At 39.9% G+C, this 13,686-nt stretch overlaps 1 protein-coding gene across 1 annotated transcript in view; it reads right to left on the reverse strand.

The window, feature by feature from the left end:
• Window positions 1-13,686, reverse strand: part of MYO1F (myosin IF) — a 129,724-nt gene that overhangs the window by 59,906 nt on the left and 56,132 nt on the right. The window contains exons 3-5 of the mRNA XM_089670007.1: window positions 8,141-8,230; window positions 5,883-5,977; window positions 3,731-3,818 (exon numbers count right to left, since the gene is read on the reverse strand). Of these exons, the coding sequence (XP_089526133.1) occupies window positions 3,731-3,818; window positions 5,883-5,977; window positions 8,141-8,230 (273 nt within the window). The remainder of the gene's footprint in view (window positions 1-3,730; window positions 3,819-5,882; window positions 5,978-8,140; window positions 8,231-13,686) is intronic.

A 13,686-nucleotide genomic window follows, 5' to 3' on the forward strand; every position in this document is an offset into this window, starting at 1 on the left:
TCTATTCTGGGTCAGTTACTCAGAAATGACTAAATCTGTTGGATCAACAGAACAGCTAGGCAACTAAATTGTTCCAAAGGAGTTTTGAAGTAGCACCTTACTTATTTTCTTAGAACAGATTTTTGTTAGCACCAGTATGTTAGCGGTGCTCTGGTATCTCACATCACAAGTGAAAATAAAGTAGAAGTAGAATTATGGGCAAAACTGCTTTTTTTTCATTTTGGACGGACCCCTGTCAGTTTTTTTTTGCCATTTGTATCCCATTGGGGAGATTTACCTTCCCTCCCCATAGCTAAAACAGAAAGTGAGAGGAAATCCATGCAAATTAAGGGAATTCATTGGGGCCTCCCAAGTCACCAGAACTACTGCCCCCAATGGAAGATTTACCCTATATTAAGGTTTTGGGGACAACCCAAAATTTAGAATGTTCTATTACTTTCACTTTTGATAACAGTAAACAGGACAAATAGAGATGGCGAATCTCTCTAATGGAGGCAGAGGTAGTAAAAGAGACTGACAGATGTTCTAATCCATCTCCACTTTATCCAAAACTGAAAAATGCTTTGCCTTTAGTTATACTTTAAAGTATTACAAGCAGGACTGCTGTTAGATATCATGGCTCCATAAAGCGTACCTGGCAGAGCCCCCCCCCTAAAAACAACAAAACACTCTTTTCGCCACAAATACACAAAGTGTTGGTTCACATATATGCGGATTGGATGTGGTTTGAACCGCATCCAATCCACATGACATATGAAATAACATTTCTTCCTATGGTGCCTGTTCACATATGTCCAGTGCACTGGAGGTGCGGATTTAGTGCAGTTTGAAAAAGAGTCTGAGCAGTGCCTTCAGGTTCAGGTGTAGATTACAAGCTAATGACTTCTATTGGAACCGTTTCTAAACTACATGTGTGTGAACAGGATAAAATCCTGAGCCAATCCTGTCCTGAACCTGATGTAAACCTGACATGAACCGCTGAACAGCTACTGTCAATTAGCTGTGAAACCTGAGCTTCAATCCGCAGCACACATGTGTGAATCAGCTCCTAGATCAATATTAGCGTACACAAACATGACATACATTACAAAATTCCTGCTAAATCTAATGGATAAAACTGTACTGAGTTAATAAATAAAGCTCTGTAAGGGAATGAGGTCATGGGGCTCATACACATGGGCGCTATGGCCTATGTAGCATGAATCCATAGTTTATGTGGCAGTAGCTGTGTATAGGAAGTCTACAGGGTGTCCCTAAAGTCTGGAAACATAGGAAATATCGTTATATATGTATATAATATATAATTATATAAGCTCACCAGACCATAACCCCCTTGACTTCTTTTTTTGGGGTATGCTAAAGGAGAAGGTGTACTCAATGAAAATCACAGCTATAAATCAATTGAAGGAAAACATCATGAATGAATGTGCTCAAATTGACGTAAATGCAGAGTTACTGCATCGGGTTCATGTAGATTTTGCAAGGTGCATGGAACTTTGCATCACAAATGGTGGAAATCACATTAAAGATGTTATTGATCAATATTCCAATTAAATAAAATGTTGTTGAAAAGTGTATTGAAGTTTATTGAAGATATGCATTTTGCCTATGTGTCCTGACTGTATGGACACCCTGTATATACTATATTGCCAAAAATATTGGGACACCCCCAATACTGGAGGGACACAATAAAAGACATTACACAAGCGTGCAGTGTTTGTAATCTTCACACTGTAACAGTCTTATTCCATGCTTATAGATTCATCATTCATTCATATACAGCTATGCTAACACATTATTATTATACAGGATTTATATAGCGCCAACAGTTTGCTCAGCGCTTTACAATATAACGGGAGATAATACAGCAACAATACAGTTCAATACAAGATGGATAGGAGGGCCCTGCTCCTTGGAGCTTACAATCTAGGAGGGAGGGGCTAGTGGTACAAAAGGTAGTAACTGTGGGGGATGGACTGGTTGGAAGAATAGAAGATTCCATTATTAGCTGACGGCAGGATAGACATTATACTAGTATGTTCTTATATGAAAGAGGTCCATAAATAAGATACAAGAACATACACTATATTGCCAAAAGTATTGGGACACCCCTCCAAATCATTGGATTCAGGTGTTCCAATCAATTCCATGGCCACATGTGTATAAAATCAAGCACCTAGGCATGCAGACTGCTTCTACAAACATTTGTGAAAGAATGGGTCACTCTCAGGAGCTCAGTGAATTCAAGCTTGGTACCGTGATAGGTTGCAACCTGTGCAATCAGTCCATCCATGAAATTTCCTTGCTACTAAATATTCCATGGTCAACTGTTATTGGTATTATAACAAAGTGGAAGCAACTGGAAACAACAGCAACGTAAAATGAGCTTCATGGAATGGGTTTCCATGGCCAAGCAGCTACATCTAAGCATTACATCACCAAATGCAAAGCACAGCATCGGACAAAGTGGTGTAAAGCACACCACCACTGGACTCTAGAGCAGTGGAGACATGTTCTCTGGAGTGATGAATCACGCTTCTCTGTCTGGCAATCCAATGAACATGTCTGGGTTTGGTGGTTGCCAGGACAATGGTACTTTCCTGACTGCATTGTGCCAAGTGTAACGTTTGGTGGAGGGGAGAATATGGTGCGGGTTGTTTTTCACTTGGCCCCTAAGTTCCAGTGAAGAGAACTCTTAAGGCGTCAGCATACCAAAACTTTTCATGCTCCCAACTTTGTTGAAACAGTTTGGGTATGGCCCCTTCCTATTCCAACATGACTGCACACCAGTGCACAAATCAAGGTCCATAAAGACATGGATGAGCGAGTTTGGGGTGGAGGAACTTGACTGGCCTGCACAGAGTCCTCACTTCAACCCGACAGAACACCTTTGGAATGAATTAGAGTGGAGATGGCAAGCCAGGCCTTTTCGTCCGACATCAGTGCCTGACATCACAAATGCGCTTCTGGAAGAATGGTAAAACATTCCCATAGACACTCCTAAACCTTGTGGATAGCCTTCCAAGAAGAGATGAATGTTTTATAGCTGCAAAGGATGGGCCAACTCAATATTGAACCCAACGGACTAAGACTGGGATGTCAATAAAGTTCATGTGCGTGTACAGGCAGGTGTCCCAATACTTTTGGCAATATAGTGTATTACACCATGGGGAATTAGCAGCTGTACTAACACAGTCACAGGTCCTAATTTGACAGGCGTGTGGGTGCAGGTGTATGACCATGAACATAGACAGTGTGCCTTCAAGGCCACTCATGCTCACATGCACATCTGTCAAATTAGGACCTGCGGCTGTGTTCGTATAGTTGCTGCCTCCCTTTAGAGTAACAGGCGGCTCCAGCTGCACTACAAAACCACTCATTCACATTGTATGGGCCAGAGAACCCGCATGAATAAGCCCTTCAGTTTTTATTATTTTTTTACAATATTTAAATTTTTTAATGTATTTTTTCACTTTTTTTTTTTTGATTACTTGACAAATGAAATTTGAAAGTGCTTCAAAATGTTGTTTGCTTTTAAAAATTGTAATTTCCCAATCAAAAACCATATATGGTGTCAGAAATTTGTTCATTTAAGGAACATTTTCCATCCTGCTCCTTTAAATTTTCTTGTCACTGCAGTTGAAAATGAACGCCTATTTGACCCACTAATGATTAGAAAACCAAAGTCTTCTATCTAGAGAAATTGATGCCTGATGATAATTTACAATACCTGCACTTTGCTTCCTCCTCCAGATACTTTGGATATGTAGCCCATAATGTACTTAGCAGCCACCGTTTTTCCTGCTCCACTCTCACCGCTGAAAAAAGTGAAATGTGACATTAATATTTAATTTTATTGCTGACATATACACATAAGGGCTTAAAGATGAACTCCAGGCAAACAACTAAGTAAAGAGATGGAATATATACTGTATAATGGAGCTGGATATGTTTTTCTGCCCATCCGTTCCTGAGATATACGCAGCCCCATTACACAGCATAGCCAGCTGGATAACACCACTTCTCACAGCTTTAAACTTTAGAAGGCATACTGTAAAGCAGTTTCTTCTCCACACTCCCAGCCTTCTGGCTGGACAATAAATATGCAGCAGCAGACTCATGAGATTATCTCTCTGCTCATTCGGCTCTTTCCTCTTATCATTAAGTTCCCTGTCATTTGTGTGCAGAACACCAAATTGATTCCCAGCCCTGCCCTCTCTATCTCTGCTGTACAAACGATTACAAGATGCTGATATCATGTCAAATTCCAGTACTTCCACTGGTTGCATTTAAAAATGCATTTAAAGTCCAAATGTACAGTATTGTGTAAACGTTTTAGGCAGGTGTATAGAAATGCTGTACAGTAAGAATGAAGAGAACTGGAAAAAAAGGCGCTGTGGAAAATGCTCTCAGACAAGCACCTTAGTGGAGGTGCATCTTTATTGGGTGAGATAAAGTAGCAAGTATAATAAAATTAACCAGCCTGAAGTGGACAGTGTGATTCCGCTTTGTCAAGTCTCAGAGTCTCAGAGACTTGACAAAGCGCAACTGCGCGAAACATGTCGTCTTGGTAACCCCACATATGCTCCCAGCTGAAGCCAACGCCGGACACTGCCTTCGTTTGCCATGGTGACACCACCCAGGACGCTGGTACGCTGACACCACGTGATTTGAAGCCGACAGGAGCATTCTTTGATCTCAGCTCCCCTCAGAGCGGACGGGCCGTCCATTGGAATCACACTGTCCACTTCAGGCTGGTTAATTTTATTATACTTGCTACTTTATCTCACCCAATAAAGATGCACCTCCACTAAGGTGCTTGTCTGAGAGCATTTTCCACAGCGCCTTTTTTTCCAGTTCTCTTCATCATGCATATGATTAACAAGGCAGCAGTGGTGAGCTCATGATTAACTGTTCACATGTTTCCACCTGGAGTGGCCTCTCTGCGCTCATTTGTATGAGTTTTCCTGTACAGTAAGAATGCCTGCAAAAATATATACAGGTGAAACTCGAAAAATTAGAATATAATTTTTCGAGTTTCACCTGTATTTTAATTGTTTATTTTTTTTATCAATTTACAAAATGCAAACTGTGCAAACAGAAGAAAAATCTAAATCAAGTCAATATTTGGTGTGACTACATTTTGGCTTCAAACAAGCATACATTTTTACACTTGCTCACTTTTGTGCACAAAGTCAGGAATTTTGTAGGATTAGATTCAGGTATAAGATTAGCAATTAGACCAAGCAGGTGCTACTGATCATCAATTTCATATGTAGGTTGAAACACAGCCATTAACTAAAACAGAAACAGCTGTATAGGAGGCCTAAAACTGAGTGAAGAACAGCCAAACTCTGCTGCTACTACACAGTATATAACTTTATACTAACATTTATAGGTATAGATGATCCAGGGAATATCTGATTGCCTCTTGTAGAATCAGGAAGTAATTCCCCCCCCCCCCCCCCCCACCCCCCCTGAAGCAAATTTAATCATGCTTTGCTGTTTTTTTTTTTTTTTTGCTGCCTTCCTCTGGATCAACTGTGGGTATAGGATCATAACTTTTTTTTTTTAATGGTTTACCTGGATGGACTTTTGTCTTTTTTCAGCCAGACTGACTATGTAGCTATGTACTAAGATGAGGTTATGGAAGACAGAGCACAGCAACAAGACACATAGTAGTTATATTGCATCAGCAAGGTCTCTCCCAAGCAAGGATTTCAAAGCAGACTAAGGTTTCAAGATGTGCTGTGCAAGCTCTTTGGAAAAAGTACAAAGAAACAGGCAACGTTGAGGACTATGGACGCAGTGGTCTGCCAAGGACACTTAATGCAGCAGATGATGGGGGAAAGAGAAAAACAGATACTGACTCATATCCTCACCTGATGATGACACATTGGTTCTCACTATCAATCAGCATGTTACGATACATGTTGTCTGTTAATGCATAGATATGAGGAGGATTTTCATACTGCGCCTAAGAACAAAAACAAGTTTGTACAAATCTGTTAATATTGGCTGACAAACAGGGGCGGACTGACAACTCATGGGGCCCCCAGGCAATAGGGGATCATGGGGCCCCTGTGTCCTTGCCCAAACTCAAAAAAGCCTATGAAAAAGGTACCAGGGGCCCCCTACTGACCCCGGGCCCTTGGGCAGTGCCCGAGTTTCCAAATGGTCAGTCCGCCCCTGCTGACAAATTAAAGGAAACCAGTACTAAGCGAGTTTTGTAGGCTGACTCTCTTAACCCTCTTTTAGAAATGCTAGTTGCATGGCTGTCTTTGACATCAATACTTTTTCATTCATTGTCTACAAACAAGTATGCAGCATGTGAAGCCAGAACTCCTAGTGTGCATACTTAAGAAAGTCATTTTAATAAAATGTATTAAAATCAAACAAATGAAAAAAATGAATAAAAGTGCCCCAAGAAGTGAATTAATAAACCGCACTTACACAAAAATGCAAATAATTGTGCAAAATTGTAAGCGTGTGCACGCCAAAACCTCTATAGATGGTTGCTATACTATTCACATTTTTGTTCTCATCTGACTGGTACATTTTTATTCTGATCTGCTTCTCATTTTTATGTTAATTGATTTTAATATATTTTTAAAAATTGATTCATATGATCCTGTGACAGATATTTTTTTCTCCAGACACACACACACGCTAGCCTACAGGTGTGTACGCATCACATATACTTGCTTATCTCAGATTATGATGAAGATAAAAGAGATCTTGGCTGGACCAAACATTACCTATTCTAAATATATTGTGTTCAAGTTATTTCTTGCAGTTGTTTGTACCCTGTACATTGCTTTATGAATCTTTTTAAAAAAAAAATTAGCTGATGGACACCCTGCATGCATAGCACTTTATAGGTATAACACGAAGTATTGGTATATAACAGTTCAAAATTGGTCAGTTTATGGTGGTAAAAATGCTGAAAACATATGTCCTCTGAAGACCAAGTTTGGAAAGGTTTGTGTGTTTCTCTATTATTCTTTAGGCTAAGTTCACTTCTATGCAGGTCGGGCTTGATGCGCTTTTCGGCGTGTTTTAAAGTGCACTTTTGAACATGCATTTTTGGGGGTTTTTTTTACTAATAGGAAAGCATGATAGTTCTGTTCATGTAGTGTTGGTTTGACATGACTTTAATGCGACTTTGATGCGACTTTATACTCTCTGGCACAAGCAGCATTAATGTCACATCAGAATAGCGCAGGTACCTTTATGTGTCCAAAGTCGCAAGTTAGGGTTATGGTTAAGGGCTAGGGTTAGGGTTAAGAGCTAAGATTACGGTTAAATGTTAACTCCAACCCTAAATTTAACCCTAGCCCTTAACCCTAACCCTAGCCCTTAACCATAACCCTAACATGCGACTTTGGACACATAAAGGTTCCTGTGCTATTCTGATGTGACTTTAATGCTGCTTGTGCCAGAGAGTATAAAGTCACATCAAAGCAACACTTCATGAACAGAACTATCATACTTTCCTATTAGTAAAAAAAAAAACCCACAAAGCGCAGCAAAAATGCATGTTCAAAAATGCACTGCAAAATGCACCTAAAAGCGCATCAAACACAACCTGCATAGATGTGAACCTAGCCTAAAGAATAACTGTGATGCAACTTTGATGCTACTTGAGTGCCAGAGAGTATAAAGTCGCATCAAAGTCATATCAAAGTCACACTACATGAATAGAACTATCATACTTTCCTATTAGCAAAAAAACCTCCACAAAACGCATCAAAAACACAAGCATTTTTAGTGCGGGTCCATTAAAGTCTATCACATGCAAAACATCCAAAAAAATACATTCGCACATATGCGAACTAGATCCATAGGAAACCATGTTAAATGGAACGTGGGGCATTTTTGCAAGTTGGAAAACATGCTAGAATCCCCATAAGTGTGAACCTTGGGTAATCAACAAGACAGATTTAGATAGTATCAAATGATCAAAGTAATCAAAATTTTGTTTAGTCCTTTGTTTTGGCGTGGAGGTACAGGATCTCCATCGTATCAGGACAAACAGATAAAATAAAACATGTAGTGGCAGAAAAATAGAACAAGTACGATAAATGTAAAAATAAGATTTATTTACAGTACATGGGAGTATGTAAACTGGGTAACTTACAGCTCCTTGGTACAATTCAATTTCTCGATCTGTGAAATAAGGCATCTGCTTAAATGGGTTAACAGAGATGAGGACAGAGCCTATGTATGTCTGATAACAAAGCTAAGGAAAGGGTAAGATTTGATGGAGACACAATGTACAAAAGACACCTGCTTTAGATATATTGGTTGTCCACCTGCCCCTCCCCTATTCCAAGGACTTATACACATCTTCGCTTGCTTCTCTGCTGCCTAGCTTGACCCTCCCGAGAAAAAGTAAAATAGCTTTTACTGCTTGGTATGGGGAGCATGTGGCCCCCTTTCTTCCGTTATTACAACACTGATTGCCATAACAGCCAATCGCCAGGCCCCAGGGGACTCACATCAGGGCAGAGAGAATGTCTATATAACCCTATGTATCTTTCCCTTTTTTCCTCCAGTGTGTGAACAAAACAATGCGGCAGCAAAGCGAGGGTGAATAGAAGCATTGGTGATGGTGGTGGTGATTGGGGGATTGGAGGGTCGGCAATGAAGTGAACCTGTTGCTTTGCGCATTAAAGTGTTACCAGGGGTGGACTGACCATTTGGAAACTCAGGCACTGCCCGAGGGCCCGGAGTCAGTAGGGGGCCCCATGAGATGCCCCTGGTACCTTTTTCATAGGCTTTTTTGAGTTTGGGCAAGGACACAGGGGCCCCATGATCCCCTATTGCCCGGGGGCCCCATGAGTTGTCAGTCCACCCCTGAGTGTTACTAAACCCACAACAGTAAAATCAGTCTGTAGATGCTGTAAAGCATACTCACTGTGGAAGCTAAGGGGTTAATCTTCCGCATTGTGTAAAAAAGGTTGTTTGATCCTGTCTTCTCTGATCCTCCCCTTCTTCTACTGTCCCCAATCCACTGGCTGATAGTACAGAGCCTACCCATATGGAAGAAAAATATATTTGAAATATATTTTAAAAATATTCTTCCCAAATATATTGACATATATTTGAAATGTTACAATTTTGGCCATATTCAATATATTTCAAAATATATTTCAATAAATATATATATATATATATATATATATATATATATATATATATATATATATATATACTGCATGCTGAAATGCATTTTTATGACAAAATATATGAAAAATATTTAAAAAAATAAATTTCAAATATACTGTATGTCTATAAAAATACCAATCTACATTTTTGGAATGCATTTACAAATGTATGTAAAAATATATGTTAAAATGACTTTTTTATATGTTAAAAAAAATCGGAAAAATATATGAAAAATATTTTAAAAAATATGTTTTTTTTTTAAATATAGTCTTCAGATTTTTTTTTAACATATAAAAACGTAATTTTAACATATATTTTTCCGTATGTTTGTAAATGCATTCCAAAAATGTAGATTTGTATTTTTAAAGACATACAGTATATTTGAATTGTATTTTTAAAAATATTTTTCATATAATTTGTAATAAAAACGCATTTCAGCATGTAGTATATATATTGAAATATATTTTGAAATATATTAAATATGAGCAAAATTGTAGCATTTCAAATATATGTCAATAAATTTGGGAAGAATATTTTTAAAATATACTTCAAATATATTTTTCTTCCATGTGGGTAGGGGCCAAGCTGCACATGCTCAGTTTGGTGTGTATTGCTAGAGAGTTTTTTGTTTTCTTTGGAGAGTGCATGTGATCAGCACAGGGCCAATCAGCACTGTCCAGATGGAGGGTCAGGAGTTTTTCAGCCTCATAGGACAATCAAGGAAGAATGAAAACTCCTCCTACAAGCTTTAAGCAGTGCTCTGCTGAACACTGGTAGATGTCACAAGACTTCTTTAACTGCTGATGAGAAAAGGTATTTAGCAGTTTATAATTACTAAAATAATTACATTTCCATGTTCTGTGTACTGTGGGAGGTCAGATATAGTGAATTCAGGATCATGGGTTTAGTAACTTTTTAAGGATTTCATAAAGAGAACCACCAATGGTTGGAGTTGTAGTAAGGCACAATTTATCCTCCATCCTGTAGGTGGCTCTGTGTTGCTGTGCCACTATGCAGATGGAGTGGAGGCTGGGAGAAACATTACTCTGCAGACTCCTTAGGTGTCACCAGTAAGCAGCAGTCTGATTGGACACACTGACTGACCTTGCCAGCCATCTTTAGTTTGGGCAGTGTTAATAAATATCATTCCCCTGCTGGATTTTGTGTGCATTTGTGAGTGGACAATGTAGGGAAAGTATCCTCGTCTGTCAGGAACAGAGAGATACCCTTAGGGACATTGTGGCATGCTTTACTACTTACTAGCCTCTGGAACTAGTCTAAGGACCTGATGCCCTTCCTGTAGATCCCACTTCGGTAATATAGGCCATGCCTGCATGATACCTTCTGGTGCTGGAAATATATCATTGTACAACAATGTTATGGTGCCTGTTACTACCTACATTACTGTTCTGGGTACTACTAACAATAATGTGTCCTATCATCAATACTGCTGTACCTGTTACTTGAACATTACTGAGTTTGTTGCTACTTACAAGTGCTACTCAAGGGTTCTACTACAGTTGCTACAGCCTTATGATAGTGATTGCCGATTGACGCCTACCTTGTTATCTGTTATACCTGCAACAAATAAATATGATAGCTGTCACCAGGGGCTGACTGACAACTCATGGGGCCCCCGGGCAATAGGAAAACATGGGGCCGCTGTATCCTTTCCCACACTCAAACCACACCCAAGAAGCCAATGAAAGGTACCAGGGGCATCTCATGGGGCCCTCTACTGACCCTGGGCCCTCAGGCAGAGCCCGAGTGCCTAAATGGTCAGTCCACCCCTGGCTGTCACCCTATTTGGACACTGTGTGCTGTTTCCTCAGCTGGGGTGCTAACTTCTTGGCCCCGATCACAAGAATCACAGGTGTCAGCGGATCATAGGATCCATTCAGTATGACAGTTGTTTCATTCATCTGCCTGATCGTATACAGCTGAAGATGGGAGACAATGTAGCTGGGTTGCCAAAGAAGTAGAGCATGTTCACTTTGCAATGGGCTTCTCACTTACCATAGTGAACGTGGTGAAAGTTTATTTTGCAGGATTTGTGCTTGCACTTGATTCTGTAGCAAAGTGAACATGCTCTCGTCCTTTAGTAAATCAGCTACAATGGCGTTGACTTACTAAAGGAGTAAAGCATGGTCACTTTACTAAGTAAATTTTCACTTAGCTGAGTGAATGAGGGTAAGATAAGTAAGAATTCATTTTGAAAAGATTACCCAGTCATATGCAAGGTAAATATCAACCGGATTTTTGCTTGCGTATCAGCAGAGCTTCACCCCATTTACTAGGCTGAGTAAACATTTTCTCTACTCTAGTAAATAACCTCAGTTTGTGGGGTCAAGCATTTGACTGCCAGCAACTGCCAGATTTCTGGTAACCTCTGACCACCTGATTGCATCAACAATAACCCCTCTCTTATTTCTATTACAATAGATTCCTTTGACAAATACAGTTATGTCTGTTTTAGGTAAGAGTGCATCACTATCGTCTTCCATTAAGTCAGGAAATATTAACACACATTAAAACACAAGGCCCATGGGCCAGATCCAGCCCTCCAGGCTATTTCATGTGATCCTTGCACATCACCTGCAGCTCCGCTGCCAGCTTCTTCCCGGCAACAGCACAAGCTAAGGGGGGTGCACTGTGATGTAAGGCGGAGGGGGGCTCTTGACATTTGATGTAAGGGGGGTAGGGTGCTCTAGACATCTGCTTAAAATTATTATGGAAATAATACAAGTCTATGCCAGTTGAAAAGGAGGGTTGCACAACACTGGTATCATCCACAAGAAACTTTACTGGAGACTGCTCAAACAGAACACCATGGCAGAACCATGCCTTGTCAGAGCAGTCTCCAAGAAAGTTTCTTGTGGATGATGCCAGCACTGTGTGACCCTCCTTTTTAGACCTATATTTTCTGCTACAGGAGTGTGAGTAGGCTCCGTGCCGGTCTGCTCCTGCCCCTCACAGCCTTAAGTAAGCCTTAACCCTTGAGTTATTATTAAAACCAGTAATAATACAACAGGTTATTGCCAAGGCTTGGAGATCACCCTCTGTCCTTTTCTGAAAGGTTAAGCCTACTTTGACCATCCTGATGTTACATGAAAAAATGCGTGACAGCTCGAGAGGAGAGAAATGCCGATAACCGGCATTTCCCTGTTTACATGTGATCAGCTGTGATTGGACACAGCTGATCACATGACCAAGCTGACATCTTCGGCTCTTTCCATGGATCGGTGATCCACTGTGTCCGATGGACACAGAGCACCGCCGATCGCCGTGCTGTGCGCTCCCTGAGTTGCACATGCGCGGTGAGAATGGAAGGCCGTCAAAAGACGGCCTATCAGAACGAGAGAACCACCTTGCGCCCGTCATTAGACTATATGGCGGATGAGAGGTGGTTAACAAAACAGATAATTGCTCATCCAAATACTCTAAATGATCAATAATGAGTAACTAGCAAAGCTAACTAACTATTAGCATGCATTAAGAAGAGACAAAACTATAATTCTACAAGTTACAAAACTCTGGTTTGCACACATCTTGAATATGCCGTCAAGTTCTGGTCACTAGTTTTCAGGAGAGACGTCTTTGAAAAGGCAGCAAAGCTAATAAAGGGGCTGGAGGACCTCAGCTATGAGGATTGATTACAAATGTTAAACTTAATCTCCATAGAGAAGAGACACATAAGGTCCCTGAAGAAGACACACAGTGCAGTTGGATAAGAAGTGGTTTAATCTTAGGCTGCATTCACACTTGAGTGTTTTGTAGCTTGAAGCTCCAAAAAAGCTCAAACTTAAAAATTCGATTGTTCTCTATGGTGCCTGTTCACAACTGATCACATGAAGAATTGAAGAGTTAAAGAATTCTCCCTTTTTAACATCGGAACTAGAGATGAGCGAATTATTCAAAAATTCGATTCGGCTGATTCGCCGAATTTGCGGGAGAAATTAGATTCGATGCGAATTTATTCGCCGCGAATTTAACTTATTTAAAGGGTTTCTAGGCTTCAGAGAGCCTTTATATTAGTGCAGAACACTGTACCTTTAATTTAAATGCCCTTGGAGTCTGCTGGGGAAGAGAAATAATACTGTCAGTCAGTATGACATGCAGATGAGTGCCGTCGATCTTAGAATCACCGCACACTTCACTCATTTGGGCAGTCACGGGGCACGACGAAGAAGAAGAAGAAGAAGAATGAAAAGAAGAATGAAAAGAAGAAGAAGAAGAATGAAAAGAAGAATGAAAAGAAGAAGAAGAAGAATGAAAAGAAGAAGAAGAAGAATGAAAAGAAGAAGAAGAAGAATGAAAAGAAGAAGAAGAATGAAAAGAAGAAGAAGAAGAATGAAAAGAAGAAGAATGAAAAGAAGAATGAGAAGAATGAAAAGAAGAATGAAAAGAAGAAGAAGAAGAATGAAAAGAAGAAGAAGAAGAATGAAAAGAAGAATGAAAAGAAGAAGAAGAAGAATGAAAAGCAGAATGAAAAGAAGAAGAAGAAGAATGAAAAGA

The sequence above is a fragment of the Staurois parvus genome, unplaced genomic scaffold (assembly GCF_062004578.1).
Source record: "Staurois parvus isolate SC_StPar_1 unplaced genomic scaffold, SC_StPar_1.0 ptg000086l, whole genome shotgun sequence".
NCBI lineage: Eukaryota > Metazoa > Chordata > Amphibia > Anura > Ranidae > Staurois > Staurois parvus.